At 40.9% G+C, this 22,354-nt stretch overlaps 1 protein-coding gene across 1 annotated transcript in view; it reads right to left on the bottom strand.

Annotated features, from left to right (window-relative positions):
• IQGAP1 (IQ motif containing GTPase activating protein 1) overlaps nucleotides 1-22,354 on the bottom strand; it is a 69,603-nt gene that overhangs the window by 5,706 nt on the left and 41,543 nt on the right. Inside the window, exons 16-35 of the mRNA XM_014952723.1 lie at nucleotides 20,669-20,759; nucleotides 18,043-18,210; nucleotides 17,541-17,683; nucleotides 16,986-17,156; nucleotides 15,145-15,228; nucleotides 14,975-15,046; nucleotides 14,812-14,881; nucleotides 14,170-14,378; nucleotides 12,996-13,151; nucleotides 12,672-12,835; nucleotides 11,287-11,511; nucleotides 9,396-9,536; nucleotides 9,219-9,303; nucleotides 6,761-6,993; nucleotides 5,836-5,968; nucleotides 5,385-5,487; nucleotides 4,423-4,558; nucleotides 2,462-2,549; nucleotides 1,814-2,026; nucleotides 406-572 (exon numbers count right to left, since the gene is read on the bottom strand). Coding sequence (XP_014808209.1) covers nucleotides 406-572; nucleotides 1,814-2,026; nucleotides 2,462-2,549; nucleotides 4,423-4,558; nucleotides 5,385-5,487; nucleotides 5,836-5,968; nucleotides 6,761-6,993; nucleotides 9,219-9,303; nucleotides 9,396-9,536; nucleotides 11,287-11,511; nucleotides 12,672-12,835; nucleotides 12,996-13,151; nucleotides 14,170-14,378; nucleotides 14,812-14,881; nucleotides 14,975-15,046; nucleotides 15,145-15,228; nucleotides 16,986-17,156; nucleotides 17,541-17,683; nucleotides 18,043-18,210; nucleotides 20,669-20,759 — 2,852 coding nt within the window. The remainder of the gene's footprint in view (nucleotides 1-405; nucleotides 573-1,813; nucleotides 2,027-2,461; nucleotides 2,550-4,422; nucleotides 4,559-5,384; nucleotides 5,488-5,835; nucleotides 5,969-6,760; nucleotides 6,994-9,218; nucleotides 9,304-9,395; nucleotides 9,537-11,286; nucleotides 11,512-12,671; nucleotides 12,836-12,995; nucleotides 13,152-14,169; nucleotides 14,379-14,811; nucleotides 14,882-14,974; nucleotides 15,047-15,144; nucleotides 15,229-16,985; nucleotides 17,157-17,540; nucleotides 17,684-18,042; nucleotides 18,211-20,668; nucleotides 20,760-22,354) is intronic.

Here is a 22,354-nt window from a genome sequence, read left to right as displayed (position 1 = left end):
TAACTCCATTTGGGATCAAAAGAGGACAATACATGATCAATGCTTTCCTTGAAGATAACTATGTTATTTTCATTCTCTGCTCCTAGAAAGGATGACAAGGCAGACTGACAGCAGAATGCGTATTACCTGGGCAACCTGCTTCATTCCCACCGACTCAGTATACTTCCCTCTCCCAGAGGAATCAAAATTCTTTCAAGTATGTCTATTTGACCCCATTTGAGGCACTGCCCTCTCCCCGTATTTCCTCACCAATGCTGAGACCTTTTTCCTAGAACTATCACTGCAGTAATGAGCTTGGCAGAGGAGCTTTTAGCAGATGGCATTATGATTCTTCTTAGCAACAATCTATATGTGCTTCCTTTAAGAAACACTTCCAGGGCCACTGCACGGTTCCGAGATACGTACTTGCCCTTGCTGGCCAGGTTATCCAAGCAGGTTTTGATGTAGCTTTTGTAATAATCCACTTGTTCCCCATAAAAAGTAGCTTTGGAGTTCAAGGCATTGTATGTCTGCTGCAGTTTCACCAGCTCTGCCTTTCTTCTCTGACGGTATCTACGCTGATTTCGGATATCCTGCACCGCAGATAAAGACAGACAGACACTTAACAGGCATTCGAGCTCTCCATTTGCTCAAGCTCAGAGCAAAATATTTGAATCACACCGCTGGATTTTGCTTTGCCTCACTTAATGCTACGAGCTGGAGCCTTCAGTTGCCCTTGCCCCAGTTTAACTGCCACCACTTCTCCTCTGTGTTGGCTATTTTTGTAACTAACCAGCTCTACACAGCAGTTGATTTGAACCTTTTGTTGCTTTTTCAAACTTCAATGCTGTCCTAGTTGCAATGACTAGAGTGGGCACCGATAGTACATGATCTAAAGGCACACAACAATTTTTGCCATTGCTGGGTAGGAAAGGCATCTTACAAATCAAGCTCTATAACCATAGCAGCACACGGACTTCCTTATCTTTCTTTGGTAGTAAGCCATCTTTAAGCATATAATACCTTAATATCTGGACAAAAATTATGATGGGTTCAAGTCAACTTCTGTTACCATTTTTGATACATATTGATGACAGTATGATTAATTCTAATTGGATCCCTAAAGGCCATTACTTAATTCACTTTACAGACATAACATTTCCCAAATAGTTTTTTGGTAAAGATGTGATAGAAAATATATTGTCATTATAGCAATGTACAACAGTATTAGATCACTTTTGAAAGTTTTTCTTAGCTCCCTCCTTATCATTTAGATGTTCTTGAATGCATTTAAATAAAAATAATGGTTAGGATGTCTTTAAGTTACGGACAAAACGTCCTTGAGTGCTAAGTTTGTAGACGTACTACTTAAATTAGTGAAAAGGAGCAGGAAGGAAAAAAAATATGTATCAGGACTTCTCCTCCAAGCCACAAGAGTTTTCCTTAAAGTTATGGAGTCTCCTTCTCCGGAGATACTCAAAACCCGCCTGGATGCGTTCCTGTCCAGCCTGCTCTGGGTGAAGCTACTTTGGCAGGGGGGTTGAACTAGATGATCTCTGAAGGTCCCTTCCAGTCCCTACAGTTCTGTGATTCTGTGTTGTCCTGTGCTCAAGATTCTGGCAACACAGTCATTTGAGAAAACACAAGCATCCTACAAAAACAAACGACTTCTCAAATGCCAAGAGGTAGAAACACTGCGGCAAAAGGCAGTCTTCGTGTCTGTAAATTAGCTACTACAAAACGTACCCCTCCTGAAAACTCATGCCAGTTTCATAATGCTGCAAACTCTGGGAAAACTCCACTATGATTACTAGGAAGCCACTGATTGGCATACCTTTGCAATGTCATTGATTAGTTCCTGATATTTATTTTTTGCATTCACTGTTCCCAGTTCTGCCAACTTCTTCAGGCCTGTCTTGATTTTATCTTTTTTTTCTTGAAGATTTAAGTTGCCATCTTCCTTTACAGACAAAGATTTTTTCATCTTATCTGGAGTTTTAGCATCACGAATAGCCCGTTTCTGCATAGCTCTTTGATGCTCCACTTCCTAGAAAAAGCAAACCAAAAATTTTAAGTAGATCAATTTCAAGGTAAAAACCAGAAATTGCCAGATTGTCTGACCTCTGGCAGAATACAGAATAAAGAGGGGGTTTCTTCTCCTTCCCATACTGACTCCAATGAATCCACATTTAATGAACACATTCCGCATATGGGAACCAGCAGAAGCCTACTTGCCATTTACAACGGTCTTTCAGATAAACAGTTTCTACCGACTAGTTTCTCTAGTTTCTAGAGGAGTAAGATCACACATATGATTTCTTTCCATTATATTCCCCTCCTTATTATTGTTACACTCTGCTCCAACATTAGTGGAGACAGCTTCAGTGCAATACATAAATGCAGATTCCCGAGTATATCCGCATCTACCTGGACAGATGACAAATTCCTAGTCTAAAAAGAACACAGGTAAACAACTTCATACTTGCTCTGCGGTAGCTGGCGTTTCCAAGATTTCGGTCAGTGTCTCCCCTGGTTGGAAGCGGATGACATCAACAATTAAACGTTTTGTGCTGCAAAGAAATCAAGGAGAATAGGAGGAAAAACTTTAAACTGAAAGACCTTCAATACTATTCTGTTACTCAATTACCAACATTTGTGATTTACGTATAGTCAGACTGTCGCTGGATGCATGCTCAGGTAGCCATAAGCTACAGCAGACCAGAACCCTGAGAAGCACTTTACTTTTTTTGACATTGTTGTCAGCAACTGGTTCCCTGAAAGGTTCCTCTATGTCGTACACAGGATCTGCTCCCCAGTACCCCTCAGCAAGGGGGGGTATCAAGCAGCAAGGACGATACCCCATATGTTCCAAGGCAGCCCTGGTACTGCCATGTGGGCCACAGAAGCTGCAATTCCAAAGTGAAAGGTAAAGCAGGCAGCAGCAACAGTGAATTTGTGCAGCCAGAAAAGTCTATATTATCCATTCAGAAGCGCACTTTGTTGCTTTGTAACAGGTATCATAAATCTCCACAGACTATTTTCTTATGTGTATGGTAACTGAGCCAAAGCAGACCCTTGACTCCAATCTGGCAATGGTGTTGCTCCTTGATCTCACCTGTGATTTAACCACCGCCAGTGCCCACCTGTCCTTGAGCCACACCATGAAACCAAATAACACCTTCAGTACTTCACAGTCAAGCCGGAATTACTTCTGGCATAACACACAGCACATCACATGCAGACCTTCCTCATGACCCACAACTTTGATGACTACCGGCACATCTGGTAAATTTTTACTTTTGAAATCAATGCCCCCTTCTTCTCGTGGGTAGGGAAATACTGATGTATCTTTTGAGAAGCCCAGTTATTTTTAATTTCTTTTTTGAGACAAGATTTCTTCTGGGCGATCACTGGTCCATTTAGGCCAAGTGTAAGCTGACCCAAAGAATTCTCAGTTAAAATATCTAGCTTCTGAGCAGGAATGCATCAGAGCAAGTAAATATGCATCTGAATGTCAGGTGGCTGCTCTACACATGTCAGCAGCAGGGATTTGCTTAAAATTGGCCAGGAGTCAATATTAGTACTAAATACCCTGGGAATAAAGAGTCTTGCAATAATGAAATCCCCGACAGTCTATTGCTTTCTTTCCGTTATGCAAATAACACCTCTATTTCCCAAAAAGGCTATTAGTCTTCATCTACTAGAATCAGGTTTGGGGGACAGCAGTGCAGTGAGAAGGGGTCTGCATCAAAAACCAAAAGGGAAGGGCAACAGGAAAAATATACTATGAAGATATCTCCCACAGACAAGGGAAAGCTACAGGGAGAGTATCATTACCATCATCTCCTGCTTTGCTAACAGGACACAGATATACTCCACTCAATGGCTGTGTAAAGCAGCTAATTCTGTAGGAACTAGCAAGCATAGAAACAGAGCATTATTCACATACCGTAGACATTTAGTTACCCTTAAAATTTCTCTATGTCACATGTACGCTATTGAAAACATTTGCACAGGGCATTATATAGGCAACGGAAATATCAATTCACCCAAATTTTACATCAACAGACTTCAGAATTAAAACTCAATTTTGATACACACTACGGATTATTTAAAACTAACTTTACAAATTGTTCACATGCGGTCAAATCCAACTGCTGCTGTCACACTCGCTCACATCTAGAAAATTTTCTTTTCTGGTAGTTTTCCCCTCCAGAACCATCCAAGATAGTCTCTTAAAGAATGAAAAATTCAACAGTGACAAAAAACTAAGAGGAGGAGCATTGAAAGGAGATGGCTACAAGCTCAGTGAATTTGGAGTAACAGTCCCACATTTGTTCAAATTACACTTTGATTCTCATATTTTCACATTCAGATTAACTGTGAAAATTCAGGTTCCTCGTTCTCTTCAGAAACACAGAAGGTAGTTACCCCCTCACTTACTTCAACAGAATCGTCCTCGCATCCATCTCTGCATTCTCATCACCAGGAACATCAAATTTATTAGTGAGCGTGAGAGAAACCTCAGTCTTTGCTAGCATTTCCCTGTTGGGGTCATTAACATTGCCAGACCCTTCCCCTGCAAAACAGAAAGAGTTTATAGATTAAATTGTATTCTTTAAGTTTTGGTTGCCAGAACTTTGTAAGTGTTCCCTATGTAACAGGCCACAGGAAAACTACAGTTTCCTATACTGTCAAAAGAACACTTCAAAAGTCACAAATAGCTTTTACAAACTTTGCCTTGCATACATTACAGACTTTTTCTTCACAAAACTGAGAGAATGCACTGTCCAGAAAGGCACCACAAAATCACTAGTTTGTATGCCTCAAAGAGGTATGTGTATTCCAGACTGTATCTCAGCATCTCACTTTCAACTGAGAAGAGTAGCTGACCTCCTATAAAAATATGACTATACCTCCTCTATGTCCATGACCTCACTAGAATGAATATTCCAAACTAAGAGGAGGCCTCATTGGCAACTGACCAAAAAACTGCATCTGTTTAATACACACAGCATTTAATACACTTACTACAGCACTCTGAAAGGAATGCATAAAGATGTCCAGAAGGGAGGACAGATCTCTGCAAAAAAGCTGGGATGGAGACACGCACACAGAGAAAAATGGCTCCAGTGTAACAGAACAAAGAAAAGATGTCAAAATATCCATTTGCCCTCTAGAAATTTTTGGACCTGGGTGAGGTGAGGTGGCTGGGGAGAAGAAAGAATCCCATTTTTGGAGGGGTAACGGATTCTGCAGTCAAAGAGAATACCATGGAACACATCTACTGCTGTTTTAGAGCATGTTCTCCCAAACAACCTGTGATGATTCCTTAGTTTCTTTAATACACTTCAAATAATTTAAGCCAATATCACATATTTCTGAAGTACAATAAACTACACCACCTATTAAGGATTCAATTGTGGGAACCTCTCCGAGATCATCCAGCAGCTCGTGAATTGGATCATTGTGCTCAGGAGCAATTGCGTCTTGATGGTCTAAGAGCAACTAGATGAGCAGAAAGAACATTTACGTTGTTAGTTGTACATCCTTTTCTAGACAGTAACATTACATTACTTTGAGTTGGCATTGTTTAGAAAAAGATCTTATTTCACTGAACTGCAAAGCAGCAACATCAACATTCAAAGTTGTGCCAATATCACACACTCAAATACTTGCAAAATAAACTTGAAGAAGCCACAATCAAATTACTCTATTCTATAAACTGACAAGCTCTTGCACACTACAAAAGACAACTTCCAGCCTTGTATTTGGCAACTTTGCATTTCAGCCAGAAGCAGCATTCTCTCTGTAAGCACTGTTTATGAGGAGTGACTGTGACCAATGTATACTTACAGTGTGTGTGTTGATGATTTCACCAATAGAAATATAAATAACTGGTTTAGTGAGAGTGACCAAGTCAGAATATTCATCAATATTAAATTTATCCTGCAATTCAGGAACCTCACAGGCAGCCTGAAAAAAGCGTCTTTAGAGAAAAGGATGAGAAAAGACGAATCAGTATGACCCTGAGAGTCACATGATGTATCAAGAGCATTAACTCCCCATGACAATCCCAAGGGTAGTCTTTCTTCTTTAAATTGTGCTACATTACAGCATACTACAGTTTGTCAGCTTTAGTTTAACACATTAGAAGTAACCTAGTAAATTCAATTATTGATATTGGCCATGTTGGCATTGGCTCATTTTCCATATTGAGAGGACTAGTCTATGGCTCCGGTATCTCGGTTCATACATCCTCCTCCCTCCACTGCCGTAACACCCTTTGCTCCCAGCAATCTCTGGTCTTCTTCCTTCCAAAACACAAGAGGTGTAAGATGACGATTCTTGAACAAAAGCTTACTTCAACTATACTAACAGCCGAATGTCAACGTGCTTTATTCCTGAGCACCACTGGCTTTTCATGTGGAGCCAGGGTTCACATGGGACAGAAAGAACATATGTCCATTCTATCTGTCCATGTCCCAAGTATCACAATAAACCTGTGCAGAAGTAAACTTTATTCCAGAAACTCCTAAGTAAAAATATTTGGCTTGTCAAACTCCTTGAAGTACAATATTTTTCATTAATTCCAGGTACACATTCTATCTGCCATTGTTACTGATGCTTATGGCACTCTAGACTGCAATCTCTTACTTTCAACAGATAGCATATTCGACAGAGACAGAATGTATCATATTTAAAATCTCTTATTATCCCTTTTTACTTGCAACATCACCCTCTGCCAAACTTCCCAACTTAATTAGCTATGGTCTTCTACCTGAATTTCTGGTATGACTGCGATAGGTATTCATTAATGATGCTTAGGTGTGCATTGTCTCCCATGAACATCTTATTGGATGCAGCATGCTGCAGCATCTTTGCAATGGAGCCAAGGTTTCTGCGTTGATCCGTGGTTAGTTGACCTCCAGCTGAAAGATCAATGATGTCAAACGCATCTGGTGCGACAATGGCTGGATTCATGTAGCGATAATAGAGTAAGTTGCCAACAATCTGGAAGAGGTTTAGGAGAGAAGAAATGCATCAAGAAACAATGGCATAGGACCCAATTGAATTTTATTGAAACTACTCTCACTGTGCTTTGATAAATTATTTTCTTGTAAGCCAGAGGCCTTACAAGAAAAAGGTGCTGCTGTATAAAAGCACATACTATCTACAGTGTTAAAAAAATAAAGAGAAAAAATAATTAAGATGCCATAGGATGGTCAACACAAAGAGGGAAGACTGAACTCTACTAGTCACAGGACAAAACAGCAGCATATTCCTATCCATAAAGATTTAAAACTTTAACTTAAAAATGTGCAGACAGGAGATACTACAAGTTACCAACCGACTACTCAGACAGAGTATGAGTACAGATAATCTATAAGGAGAATTAAACACAACTGAGTTAGTCTAATGGAGGGCAGAATGAGCATGGCATAGAGGAACCCGGTAATGCAGTTTCAGTATGGAACAAGTGCTAATTCTTAGAGAAGCATGCAGAATCATCTGCCACCTCCAACAAAGCAAAAACAGTGAGGAAGCATGGCACACCAAGAAGCTAAACTAAGGAAACTACTTTCCATTCCTTCTCCAAAGCCCTTTTCTCTTTCAGAATAAATCTTCAGTAAGCCAGCAACATTTTCAGGCACAGACCCCAGTTACAAGCTAGCAAGAGTAACTGAGAAACCATTTCATCAGAAGTACAGAAGATGAATAGCATCTGGCACTCCCAAATCCAATTTACCTAGTCAAATGTGAGCAGCAATAAACGTCAAGGAACTGAAAATAAAGATGTCACATTATCCTGATGCTCACAAATACACTTCTAACCTGTATTTGATATTTTGCCAAATGTAATTCCAGCAATGAAATGGAATTAACCCAACATGCTGATGTAAAGCGACAGTCCTCACACTGCATGCTCTAGTACTTTCTGACAGTCCACAGAAATTTACAGAGGGCCAGGTCACTGAATCTAGGCTTCACCTGCTTGCCACATGACTTAAAATGCATGGAGAGATCGGTGTCTGAGCAAACAGCTGGAAACAGAGCGAAAAAAATCCAGCCATTGCTGAGCAGCCCCAGAAATTACAAACTGCTATCAGTGAGGTCATGTCTTTGACAAGTGTTTCATGCAAGCCCCTGCTGTAGTCTCACAGATCATGTCGTGGGATGACAACAGTCAAAGCTCTTTACTATAAGTAATAGGAAAACACGTCTGTGAAAGAAACCGTATTGATAACTTTCAAATTTGAGGGGCAGGAGAAGAACAGTATATTATATGGGTAGCTCTGGTTGCTAAAAAAAAAAAATCCATGAGAAGCCATTGCAAGCAACTGCAGTTTTGACTTTCATATGGACAGTTACATTGTTTCCAAGAAGATTAATGAAAACCGCAGTTTTCCACCTAAATTTACAGATGGAATAAATTAATTCACCTGCATAGAAAGAATCGATGTCTCAGAATGGGAAAGCACAGAACTAGAAGAGAGAAGAAAACAGCATTCAGATTGGTAATTATTTTGTAATGAAGCAGAGGCAGAGAAGTTTAAAGAGACGTTGTCAAGTATTCTAAGATCCAAACTTTGTTTCATTAACAAGCAAAGCATTCATGGACCTAAAGGCCTTCACAATTATCAAAAGCCATAAAACCATGGAAATTTCAATGAAAACCCCAAAGCTGTAACTCATCTGAGAGCGCCTATTATTAGGATCCTTTTAGTTCTCTGAAGGTACTGAAATGCAAAATACAAAACTGAGTGGCCATCGTGGCAGGTGACTCTCTACATGTTGCTGTCAAAACATCCTGAAGTGTTACAGATACAGGAACCAGGAATATGAGAATTCTGCATACAGACTTTTTAACTTGACATTGTCTCTTTAGGAAAGGAGCAGCTGTCTGTTGCCACACCGGCAAAACCAAGGTTTACTTTCTAGGAGCAAGAGTACCCCAAGTCAAGAAACCTGAAGGACCAAATGCCCAAGATACTAAGAAGCATAGCAGAAGCAACAGGGTACCTCCTCCTGAACAATGTATTACATCTCAGGTGATGTATATGAAGCTAACAATTAAAAGCCCGATGTGAAACACATTTATTTACGTGTACGGATAGAAAAAGCTTTATATAGGTTTACATGCATTCCTCTCCACATCCAACAAAGGAGAAGAATGAGATGTGCTTGCCACAGCCAATTTGGTCGACAATTATTCACAAAGATGTTCAGATCCTCACCTTCAGAAGCTCATCCTCGCCAGCATCAGGAAACTTCTCATGCAGGGAGTCTTTTAGTACCTTGGCAATGAAACGCATTCCGTAACTTTGAGAGAAAGAAAAGGGCAAATAAGGCTGCTGCAAGCATGAACCCACCACCAACTTCTCAGGGATAACACTGTGGTACACCAGACTCACGGGATTTTGTCCACTGAACTAACAATGGCCGACAGGAACTTGTCCGTCACTGTCCTCATGTTTCTGATTGAGGCATCCAGGCGCATCCTCACCTCTTCATGATTTAGAGCTTGTTCAGGTGTAACATCGTATGGCAGTTTGCTATTTGAAAAAGTCAAACATGTGAAAGTATTACTCAGGCTAGCATATTTCCAAGAGTTTCTAGCTCAACACGGAAACAAGCTTATATTGACTTGGCTACCAAGAGCTGTGCACTGCCTTCAGCTAAACTTTTGGGCACGGGAAGAGCTGAAGACTTCTTGCTTTTACTTCTTCTACTCTCCCTTGTGATGGCCACTGTGACAGAAGGGCCAGCTAATTCAAAACTGTATCTTTTTTACAGCATGCACACATGCACACCAAGTAAAAAAGTGCTATCTGTGACATGTAGCGGTACTTTGGGTTGCAAAGAAATTAGTGAACAAGCAGGCTAGGCATTTGAACATTAGGATGATAAAAGCTTAGACACAACCCAGAAGCTAGAACAGTATCCACAAAATCAGTATCACATGCTATTGGCAGGAAGCAGTGTCAAATGAGTAGTTACATTTTCTCAATCAACTGAAATTACTGCATAGTATTCTAGTGAACACAGACAGATGAAGCAGATAACTCATAAAATTGTCTCCCAAGTCTCATGTAAAGAAAAGGACTTGAACACATATCTTCGCCTGCATTTTTAACACATCCAGAATTTTGAAGCAGGCGTAAGGCAAGATATGTGACTGCAGATTGCTTTGAATACAGAAACTCACTCACCTGGTATGGCTTTTTTTTTTTTTGAGGTATGTTAAAAGAAAAAAAAAAACAACACGACAATAGAAACCTCAAGTTCTAGCATATCACATGCACTGGAAGAAAAAGAAATCAGAATGACACAAAAGCATCTAGCACAATACAGCTGTCATCAGTGGCTGATATTAGTTAGAAAGATGTTGGGACTAGAAGAACTGCAATGTCGTGCTTCTCCTCCAGCAAAATAGGTTTTGGTGGTGTGCTGGTTTCAGCCAGGAAGGAGTTAATTTTCTTTCTAGTGACTGCTGTGAAAGGAATGTCAACTACACATATTGTTTGAGTTGTTGCTAGGCGATGTTTATGTTTTTCAAGGTCTCTTTTCAGCTTCCCTAGAAGCTGAATACAGGCAGAACAAGGGAACAGCCAATGGAATATTCCATACCACAGACATCATGCTCAGTATATAAACAGGGGCTGGCTGGCGGGGGGGATCCAGGATCACTGCTCAGGAGGGTGCCAATTCACCGGGCAGTGACTTATATCCTTACATTGTTATTGTTGTTTTCCTTATCCCTTATTGTTCTATTACATTGTCTTTATCTCAACTCACGAGTTTTGTTTCCTGTTCCCTTTCCCCTCCTGTTCTCCCTCTTTTCCCCATCCTTCTGGGAAAGGGGTGGTGAGCAAGCGCATGGTTCCAGCTGCCAACTGGGATTAAACCACCACAGTTGGCTTGCAAATAGTGCCTAAGTTTGCACAGGCTATATATGACATAAACAGAGACTAACACAGAACTGATTCCCAAATCCTTTTTTTAACGTTATTTCTTTTAGGTTAGAGAGCATCTCATAGCTAATTATCAAGTCAACATAGGCAAACACCAAAGAGCATTTCTTCTTCCACCTCCTAATGAGATTCCCTTTCAATATCCTCAGCACCATCACCAGAATATGATCTTTAGAACTCTCACATGAAAGCCATCTTGAGGAGACAGAAAAGCCGGTATCAGTTGGACAGATGCATGCAGTGAAGCCAAGGATGGTTTGGAAAGAGTAACAGAGCAGTGCAAAGCAGCCGAGCAACATTTTGAGAAACACAGTAGTAGCAGTTCCCATACCTGGCCTCACCAGTTTGAGACTCCATCTGGTTAACCCAAGCCTTGTAAATATCCACCGGATCAGTTTTGATATTGAGTGATTTATCATCGATGATTTCCTTCACAACCGGTGCCAGGATCTGCCTCAGGGCATTCTGACCACGGGCACCACGGTTGAAACTAACCACCATTTTAATAACAGTAGGATTCCCGGTCACGATTTCATGTATTTGGTCTACTTTGGACCTAAAGAAGAAAGAATATATATGAAATATGAGGTATGCACAATTCTGTCACCTTTAAATAAATTTCTTGGCTTAAATCAAACCGCTAAAGAGCATCACTCTTATGAAACACATAATGGATTTGTACTAAAATCTCGATACACCAATAAACTATGACACTGTATAACAATAATACTGGAATATTTCTCAAGACAGATGAGGCAAGAAACTTATGACCTCTGTTTAGGAATTCCAATGCAACTTGCCAGTAGTCATCTTAATGACAATTAATGCAAATCCAACTGTAAATTCTATTTGAGAGCACAATTCAAAAATACAAAGGAAATAGAGCACATTTTATGTAGAGAAAAAAAAAAAGAACAGTAGGTTTCTTCCAGTATTTAAAATAAGAAAACAAGCAATCAACAACAAAAGCCAGTCCTAGTATACTGCTATGAGAAATACAGCAGTGGAGGACGTAGCAGCCGCATTTCTCTGGACTACTATTTCAAGCATGAGGTTAGGGTGGGCGGGGGGGTGAGATCTCTTTTAGAAATTATTTGTTTCAGGGCATGTACCACCTTCATGCTTAAAAAACACTCCAAAGAATGCTTAAAGAGTAGTTCCTCAAAAATTTTACTGTATATTCTCCCAAGCAAGTTGTGCAGCTCTAAATTTTAAAGAATTGAAGTCATGTAACACCAAGCTCCTGAGGCCCAACAAAACACGCCTGAGGACAGCCAACACTGACAGTAAACAGAAGTGCCAAACAATAAAGCCTCTCGGCTACAGCCTCCTCATCAGCTTTTGGAAATCCAGAGAGCCTAGTGTTAGCTCCCTCCCCGGCTTGTAAAGCCAGAGTTGGAAGTTTGTTGGAGGCAGTTATAACCAGACACTGGAGAATTGAGACTGAATTTTGTATGACTTTGCATCAGATGAAAAGCAGCTGGCACACTGAGCAGTGAAATCTTGACTGAAATAAAAAGCCCTCATCCTCAATGGACAGACTGGACTCTTCCTTTATAGACTAAGTTAAAAACACATATGAAATGGGAAGAGGACAATGAAGGGACAAGTCTAACATTATCTGCATATTAGCACGAGACATAACATGTGAAAACTGCCTCAATTCAAGAAATTGCCAGAACTGGAATGCCACAGCAAAAGTGTGCTACCACGTACTTGATCTCTTCCTGCAATGCTGTTTGGAAAAGCCGCAACAACAGGTATTCCTCCCTTTGATTGGATGCATAGTTATACAGTGTGAAGATGACAGAATCCATGAACTTTGTGGATTTGTTTTGAGGCATCTGAAAAATCAGCTTGGCCAAGTAGGTTGGGTTAGTCTACAACAACAAGAAAAAATACTTAGTGTGCATGTCCACACAGGCTGGTGTGGACTAAGAACTAAGGTGGCTCAAAATTACAGTGCATAAGCAAAGACCGTGCCAAGACACAGAAGCCTCTGTGACAAGAGGTTACTGAGCAGCGTTAGAAGCAGCCTACCTGAAGTAAGTAGAACAGATGCTGATAGGCTTCCAGCTTTTCTCTCTTCTCTTTGCTCAAAGCTTTCAAGCCTCCCCTTTGTTTGTTCAGCATCATCATGTCAGAAAGCTGTTCCTTGTTCTTCTTGGTAAGTTTTTTGCTATGAGAAACAACATCCTGGAATGAAAGAACAGGGACAGATTCCACTAAGTATTTTGTAACGGGCAATACTGGAAAACAGTTGCAGCTGACAGCACGCTTCTCTTGCACGTGGAAAGGCAGGGTCAAGGTATGCCCGGGGCTATTAAAGTGAAGCATTAATCGCTATGGCAGCAATTTCTCTGACTGGAAGTACACTGTTCTGCTTTGTCCCTGACTTCCTGAATTTATCCGAAACCCCAGAAGGATTAGTCTCCCTTGGCAGCAATTGCTATCAGAGCTGGTAGCATCCTGGAGATCCCTGAAAATGTTTTTTTTTTAAACTGGGCTTAACACCTAAAAATCCTGTTTCATACTCAGCTAGCTCACTACCTCTACAAACTCCAACAGCAATGGCACTTTTTGCTGTAGGCAATAGCCCAAACGTTGCAGCCTCTTTCCAAGATTAATTTCACTACACCAATTGAGATTTTACACTGGGATGAGCCCAGTGTCATGCCATCCTGGACTGAACAAAAAGCTAACCAGAACTTCAGCTTGAAGAAAAGGCAATGCTGTATCAGCAAGAGCTTTTTTTGTGAAATTAATCACATCAGCCAAGTGACAGAAGAAGCCTCCTTTAAACAACAAACACCAAGTGGCACAAGCATGTCTCCTGCCTCCAGAATCACCCGCCTTGCTGCAAGCTTGTGGCATTCACTTGTTCAACCACAAAGAAGTAACAAAACAGAGTTGTTGAAGCCTCCAAATATGCAATCTGTTGCATTCATTAGATCAAGATAGTCTGGTGTTTGTTTGTCTTTCTTAGTTTCAGGTCTTGTTTCTTCTCCTCCCACATTTTCTCTCTAGGGATACATACTAAATTAGTGGAATGGAGTAAGAATGTATTGGAAGCAAAATCTCCAAGTCTGGGGCAACGTTTTTCGCTGGCCCTGAACAACTGACATCTGAAGCCTGGAGCTCTCCATGCTAACTACCGCCGGGCTCAGTTCAATCTGTAGCTGGTCTCCATCAGTCCCATCAGCGTATTTCCTACCTGCAATGTAATTTTGTTTTTCACAAGGAGCCCAATTTTGATGTCCATGAGATTGAGGTCATTTTCCAGTTGCTGATTGGATCGGATCAAGGTTACAACTTCTTCACGCAGTTTCATTAGCTCAAGCTCCTCCTGAAAATCTTGGTCACTCTGATCGAGCAAGTGGACAAATTTCCGAACCACAGCCATAGGTGGGTTTTCAGCATTAACTAAAAATAGGTAAGAAAACACCACGGGACAGGAAACAGAGTAAATATACGCCTTATCTACATTTAAACACCACATCAAGGAGCAGTCAGAATAAAATTAGCACCACCATGTCTAAACAGCTTCTGATATTTTGCATTTCTTGTTTTGAGTAAATCATGAGAGAAGCAAACAGTAAAGAATGAAGTCAATATCAGCCTAGGGTAGTCCACACCGCCAAAGTTAACTGCAACGCGACAGTTCCATTTTTCAGCAGCAAAAGCAACAGGTGGAATCTAGGTTTCCTTCAGCCTCAAGAACTACCTACTCTCCGTGCTGCCGTACCAGCATCATGCCAATTGCTCTTCAAAACTGACTTCTTGTTATAGATCACACTAGCAACACCCCTTACATACAGAGATTCAAGGCACATTTTATCCTTTTGGCAATACTTACTGAGGGTTTTGTAGTCCTCTCGTGCTTTGTTTGCTCGGATAAAGGCTTGAATTTTTATAACATCATTTATCTATGATTTTAAAAAAAAAAAAAGGACATGTCCTCATTCTGGAAAGAGTATAAAAGTCAGGCACTGAATTAATTTAATAAGATAGCCTCTTACGTGGTTTTTGAAATACTGCAGACGATCTCTATAACGTTTTCTGGCTTGATACATCCTGGTCATTGACTGAATCTATAGAATGGTAACGAAAACACTCAGATAAAAACCTTTCCTACAAAGCTCTGTATCCAAAAGATTTACCAAAAAAGTCAGCAGAGAGCCTTCACTACCTTCACTACTTGGTCCTTTTGTGCTCGCAGGTAATCCAAACGGATTTGATATGCCTTCCTCTGCTTGTAGCCACGCCACTGGGACTGAAAACAGAACAGGTGCACTGACTTTACTTTTCTAGTTAAAGAGAAGTAATTAGAAATCTGAGCTTCCTTCTGCTTCTCAGCTTCAGACTTCCTTTTTGGCTAAGTAAAACGTGAGGAAAACATGCTTATCTTATCAAAAGACAGACAGCGTGAAGCATTAACTGTTTCAACAACTGTAATCATGAGAGACTTGAAACTACCCGGTGAAAAACCTGGGCCTTCTGAAGTACAGTGAGATCAAGGATAGAGCTAAACAGTCAAGTTGACAGAAACTGTTCTACATAAAGATCATGTGTAAGATGTTGCTGCTGACGAGAACAGTGATGTCACATTATAAGCCTTCAGAGCAGACTCACTGCTACTGATACCTGGAACAGAAGCTTGGCAAGGGGCTGGACTACACTTAAAGGGAGAGTTATTTTAAGGAGCCGGGAGTGGTTTGGGGGGTTTTGCTGCGTTGTTTTTTTTTTTTTTCGAATATACACACAGAATGCAGACACTACTTAGGGAGAAACAAACACACATATATTCCTCAAATAACGAAGCGGTAATAGGATGCAAAGCATCTATTTCATTTGGACACATTTCAGTTACAACACCAGAGAAAGATATTTTCATTGTCCTCCTGTAAATGAACCCATCCTCATGCTGAATTATCCCACCATCTCTTTCAGATCCTCAATCCTCAAATTCCCTGGACAAATTTGAAAACAAGAATAATCTTACTTAGGAATACCGAAAACCATGATGGTTCTCTTCAATTTGTGAGTTGCAGTAGTAAGTCATCACATCGCCATAAAGACACACAACACACTTTATATTGCTCTATTCCCAAAACACTGAATCTGGTAACAAAATGATAGGTAAACCTTCCTCAAATCATAGAATCATAGAATGGTTAGAGTTGGAAAGGACCTTAAAGATCACCTAGTTCCAACCCCCCTGCCGTGGGCAGGGATACCTCCCCCTAGAGCAGGTTGCTCACAGCCTCATCCGGCCTGGCCTTAAACACTTCCAAGGATGGAGCATTCACAACTTCGCAGGACAACCTGTTCCAGTGCCTCACCACCCTCACAGTGGGTGAATTTCTTTCTGGTATCTAATCTAAATCTCCCCTCTTCCAATTTAAAACCATTACCCCTTGTCCTGTCAATACACTTTCCGACAGAGTCCCTCGCCAGCTCTCCTGTAGGCTCCCTTCAGATATTGGAAGGCTGCTATAAGCTCTCCCCGGAGTCTTCTCTTCTCCAGACTGAACAACCCCAGCTCTCTCAGCCTGTCTTCATAGGAGAGGTGCTCCAGCCCTCTGATCATCTTGGTGGCCCTCCACTGGACCCATTCCAGCAGGTGCACGTCCTTTCTATGTTGAGGACTCTAAAGCTGGACACAGTACTCCAAGTGGGGTCTCATGAGAGCAGAGTAGAGGGGTAGAATCACCTTTCACAACCTGCTGGCCACACTTCTCTTGATGCAGCCCAGGATGCTGTTGGATTTCTGGGCTGCAAGTGCGCACTGAAAGAAGTTTCTTCTTTCTCCAATTCTGCCTGAGAGGAATTTATTGATTATATGTGACATGGAAAAGTAAATAAAATGCCAGAACTCTTTGGGAGAGGCAAATGCTTTCAGATAAATCACAAAATGAGGTGAAGAAAATGGTGTGCAGGAACTCTGAATTGAACAAGAACTGTCAATAAGCTTGCAGAGAAAACAATTGCAGAGTACAAGTTCCGAACATAATTAAAGGATATCATTACCTGAATGCAAGTGATTGCTGGTACTTGTTTCTTCAAAAAATTCATTCTTGAGTTGAATTCCTGGCGAACAAGATATCCTCTACAGCAAGCCTGAAGTTTCGTAATCAGGTTCTCATTGGCCAGCCACAACTGCTCTCGGTTGTATGCCGCAGTTACTCCAGATATGGTGCTCTGAATTAATGTTATGGGAGGAATCATGAGAGAAATCATTTAATGTTATGGTAGGAAGAAAAGACAGAAAAAGAGAACAGAGATACAAGAAACGGGGTGTTACATCAGATTTCTGTATTGTGCTTATGAGAAACTTCCAAGTTGCTTTTCAATAAAAAGCAACGCCACAGTCCTGTACCTTTTTACTGACAGGATGAATTTTTCTGAAATAGGACAAGGAGTTCTGACAATACACAATCTGATTATGCCCAGTGAAACAAATGAATTACAGAGCTTGTGAATATGACTTTGGTGTTGAAGCTTTCTCTCTTAGAGCTACGTTAAGGATGGGAAATGTTAGGAACGTCAACTTTTCAGAGAAAGAGCATGTGTTATCTGCCTTACCTGTATCTCCTCCCGTGACAGCTGTGTGTCATTTTGCACAAATTCCTCTGGTTCATCCCATCCTCCCTCCTTGGTCCGCAGGTTATGATAATAATGATAGCCTCCTCTCACCCAGTGTTTTACCCATTCGCTGCCATTGCCCCCTAAAAGCAGAAACTGCAGTGTAAGTTTCAACAACAGACAAGTGTCTCTTCTTTCCCACATACAACTTTTATGATTAGGAAATCCACATACACAGATGCTCCTTCCTCCAAGCAAGGGAAGAAAATGTTTCCAAGACCCCAATGACCTCATATGAGCGCTACCTAAACATAACACATTCTAAAGGTGGAGAACTTTCTACTATTCACTTTTTTCTTTTTTAAACCTTTGCTCACAAAGCACCCACAAGTGCCACCTGTAACACAAGACTTTTCCCCAGAGGCTTTTTTACCTCTAGTTCCAATTCCACATGCAATAATCTTGAATTTATTTCACTAACAGTTAGCTGCTTGAGGTTCACCTGCTGCCGTTTTCCTTCTCTTCACTTCTGACAGCTCTCGCTGGTACGTCTCAGCACATTCTGGAGTGACTCCGTATAGCCCAACATCTGGCGAACGCAGGGCACTCAGAGTCTGGCTAACGTCACCGTGGTCTACTGCCTCGTTAATGGCCAGGATTCCTAAGGAGACTTTGATAACACCAGGAAGCAGGTTATCTTGGCATTCAGAGGCTCAGTGATTCACAGCAAACACAGAACAAAAGAATGGAGAAGGTAACATGCACACACACACTTAGCAGTCAGAATGTGTGTTATACACAAATATTTAAGAATATATAAATACAAAATATAAACAAAACCAATCAGACAGCTTGCAGTACAGAGGCCTCTTCACTACGGAGTGTCCAACCACAGCACATAATTCGTGTGCTCTGAGTCTCAATATAGTGCTGATTTACCACCAATATTTCTCAACAACACATTTTAGGTCTACTCCGACATCCGTTTTTAGTTAAGGCAGCTTCTTCTGGCAGAGCCAGTCAGAACTCAAAGGGGGCCTTTTCAACAACTAGCACCATCCGTCCATCCCTCGTGAAGAAAGTACGGAGTAGTTTGTAAACAAGTTAAAAATCCATTTGTGGAAAGACAGGTGGCAGAGTAAGAGACAAATAACAATGCATCATTCCAGGGCTACTCCAGAGCTGCAACTCAAATACAGACACATTCACAAGAGCACAGGAATCACACTGACACAGCAGACATGAAATACAGTGATTTCCACTGTTAGGTAAGACTGCAAAAATGTCTGCTTGTCCAGGGGTAGATAAGGGTATCTGCAGATCTCATTCAGCCTAAGGGCACATACTTTAATCCTGCTTTTGACCAAATGTTCCTTGGTGGAAAAATGGTGAAAAAATTGCACTGGTACTGCTGGTAACAAACAATAGGATGAACAGGTAAAGCTCTGCCCTACTCCACCTGCCTCTTTTTTTTTTTTTTTTTTTTTTTTTAGGCCACTTAAATGTTCCTTGGTGGAAAAATGGTGAAAAAATTGCACTGGTACTGCTGGTAACAAACAATAGGATGAACAGGTAAAGCTCTGCCCTACTCCACCTGCCTCTTTTTTTTTTTTTTTTTTTTTTTTAAGGCAGCTGACAGGAGAATTGACTGACTAAGTAATACCATTAAAAACAACTCAACTAGGCAATGGAGTTGTACAAACTCATTCTGTCTTGTGTAGAAAGCTTTTTGTGAACCTGTTGATTTTTCTCTCTTCTAAAACATTTACAAATAAAGAATACTAATGGACAATGCACAAATACAAAAGCAAGCTTATAACTGCGTCAACAGAGCAAGGACACAAGGAATCAACTGTGCCAGATACTCTACACATCTGACACAGACTCATGAAGAACTCATGCTGCAGGGCAACCTAGTCCAGCCCCATCCTCAAAGCCAGGGTAACTTCAAGGCCTTGTCTGACTGGGTGTGGAAAATCTCAAAGGACAGAGATTCCACGGTGTCTTTGGACAACCTGTTTCAGAAGGCACCAGAGAGATGCCAGACTCAGATTAAACTTTTCAGTTTTTAGTACGATTGCCTATTCAAAGCAAAATCAGAATGGACTGATTGTGCATCTTTGAATAACTTGAAGTATCAGCCTAAAATTGAATCAGAAGTTGTGGAAGTGGAAAGTAACAGCACACCAGGGATGAAGAAAGAGAATCAAGAAAAATAAAAAGTTAACTATAAAGAGAGAAAACAATCAGTTTACTAATACTGTACAAGTCAAGCAAAACAAGCAGACAGGTGCAAATGTTGAATGTAACAGAAAATTAAGAGATTTAGAATAAATGCAAATACAAGAATATCATATTTTAAAGATGTATAAAAACAAGCTCTCTGAAGCATGCGGTACCCAGCAAACAAACAGTATATGCAGAGAACAGGCCATAAGAATGTATCAGGAAACTTTAAAAACCTTCATGTTTTGTTAAAGAGAAAACTTCTGTCAGGCACAAAAAAAAACTCCAACCCCCCCAAAAAACGAAAGCAAGTTAAGCAAAGAGTAGCAATTACTTCATTGTTTCTGGAGACAGAAGACATTTTTATAATGACTGGGATGTAATGATGGGTGGGACTGTCCACCTGCAAACCCTGCTAAGGAGCAAAGGTGGATGTCACCGATGTGTATTATTGTCTGTATTTGAAAAAGATGCAAGGTAGTCTAGAATTACTTACTAGAACCGAGACAAAACAGCAGTATGCCACACAAACAGGTAATGCACACCAGAAAACACCACTTAAATCGTGCACGTGAAGACTCTCATACCTAACTATCCACCCACAGACACACACAAGCAGTTGCAAATTACAAACACTTTGATAGATTCGCCCAATGAGATAACATGGTCACATGCAAAACTGGAAAAATGGCAAATCCCTCCCAAAAGATAAGAAATTTAGTATTTGAAAAATCTCACATTCACTCTTCAAAGAAAAATTACTACACCAGAAGCACGTAAGTGCACTTGATTTCCTTTGACACATGTAAATACATGACATTTCTAGCTCCCAATCTTTCCTTAAGTAACCACCGTTTGATTGATAATGGGGATTAATTGTAATATTGTGCAACAATACTCACATCTGTCAGACTCCTCTGTGTCCTTGTTAGCCCTATGAATCCCATCCTGAATTTCATCTAACCAAAGTACAGCTGTTTCATCCTGTGTGTCCTGAAGAGAATACAATGAGAAAAATATACACAGCATGAGGAGACAAGTATGACTATTTTTGCAAAGTAAAATAAGCTGTACTCAACAATAGTCAATACAGTAGTTTTCCCTATCAGAGGGAATAAGAGATATTTCAGTCTTTCTAATGACTCCAACACAAGGACACGATGTGTATCTGTGGCTAGCAGAGACTGCTATGGTATTGCCAGACTCGGTACCTCCTCCCAGTCAAAAACTCTTTTCATGAAACAGAATGAAGAAGAAACTGTCAATGGGAATCGCTCTGATAAGCAAAGAGAACACAAGGCCAAGGACTCTGTACCAGTTAGTCCTAAAGCCGTACGTGCTAACAGGACACCAGAGGAACTTTCCAGGAACACGAGTAAGTCTTTTGACAGAACATAGTGACGAATTCTTGGAGTAAGAAGCTGCCTATGCACCTGTGTGCAGCAGCTAAGAACTCCTGGGTAACTTAGTGCCATGTCAGGCTGCTCCTGTCCCTCTCTACAAAAGTTCACAAGCCTGTACAAATGAGCAAACCAAGAAGTGTTGTACATACTGCGGCTGGGTGTACACACACGAAGCCAACACCAGGTTTCAAGTCTTTGTTTTAATGGATTGCTCATCAAGGAGCAGTTACCACACAGCATTCTGGCTGGGATTTGAAGAAATCCAATCAACTGATGTTGCATGCAGAAATTTGAGAAGAGTAAAGAGACAAGTGCTCAAGCAAGTCCCAAAATACACATAAAGAACAATGATCCAGCAGTTGCCAAGCACAGCTTCTCCCCACCCACTGTTGCTTCCTGTAGGTAACTGCTGAGAGAAATGCCGAGACGCAACTGCCACCCCTCTGACAGCTCAGTCTTAAAAACAGAACACAGGAAAAACTCGCTCCTGGTTTGGAATAATAATCACATTGCAAAAATGCACCACTACTTACAGTGTTCAAGAGCTTTGGGGCCAGAAAATGCACATTTCCTTACATGTCCCCCACATTTTTCCCACCGTTCAGCGGGCCAGATGCTGACAACGCTTAATGAGATTTCATTCAAGAGACAAATGTGTCTTTCACGGGCAGATTTCATCTGAATGCCCAGACACTCCCGAGCGAGTACCAGCAACAGCCAAATCGTGGGGGAGAATGATCAAAGACACAGCTTCCTCTGCTGTAATCTCTACCTGCAGTTTAGCCCAAAGGCCACCCAAACCATCCTGAGCTTTTCTACATATTTACTGTCACAGGCTTTCCGGGAGGTACAAAGAGTGTAAGGTATCACAGGGTCGATTGTTTTTCTCTCTAATCAAATGAGAAACACCCATCACACAGCACTCCCCATTCCATCAGCAACTGAACAATGTCTCCTGGGGAACTACATGCCCAAGGTACAAAAATCACTAGGAAGTAAGTAACAGCTGACTTAAGACAGTGGCTACTTTCCCCATAATGTTACTTTATAATATGCTCTTTCAGTTTCTGGAATTACTGCCATGCTGCTGGGAGAAGCCCTAAACTGAACATATGCCTAAATAAGGTAATTTCACACCAACCAAGAAGTTACCAGCAGGCCTGGCACAAGCTTAAGTGCACACTA

This window comes from Calidris pugnax, unplaced genomic scaffold (genome assembly GCF_001431845.1).
Source record: "Calidris pugnax isolate Ruff unplaced genomic scaffold, ASM143184v1 scaffold187, whole genome shotgun sequence".
Taxonomy (NCBI): domain Eukaryota; kingdom Metazoa; phylum Chordata; class Aves; order Charadriiformes; family Scolopacidae; genus Calidris; species Calidris pugnax.
This window is presented reverse-complemented; position numbering and strand designations above follow the sequence as displayed.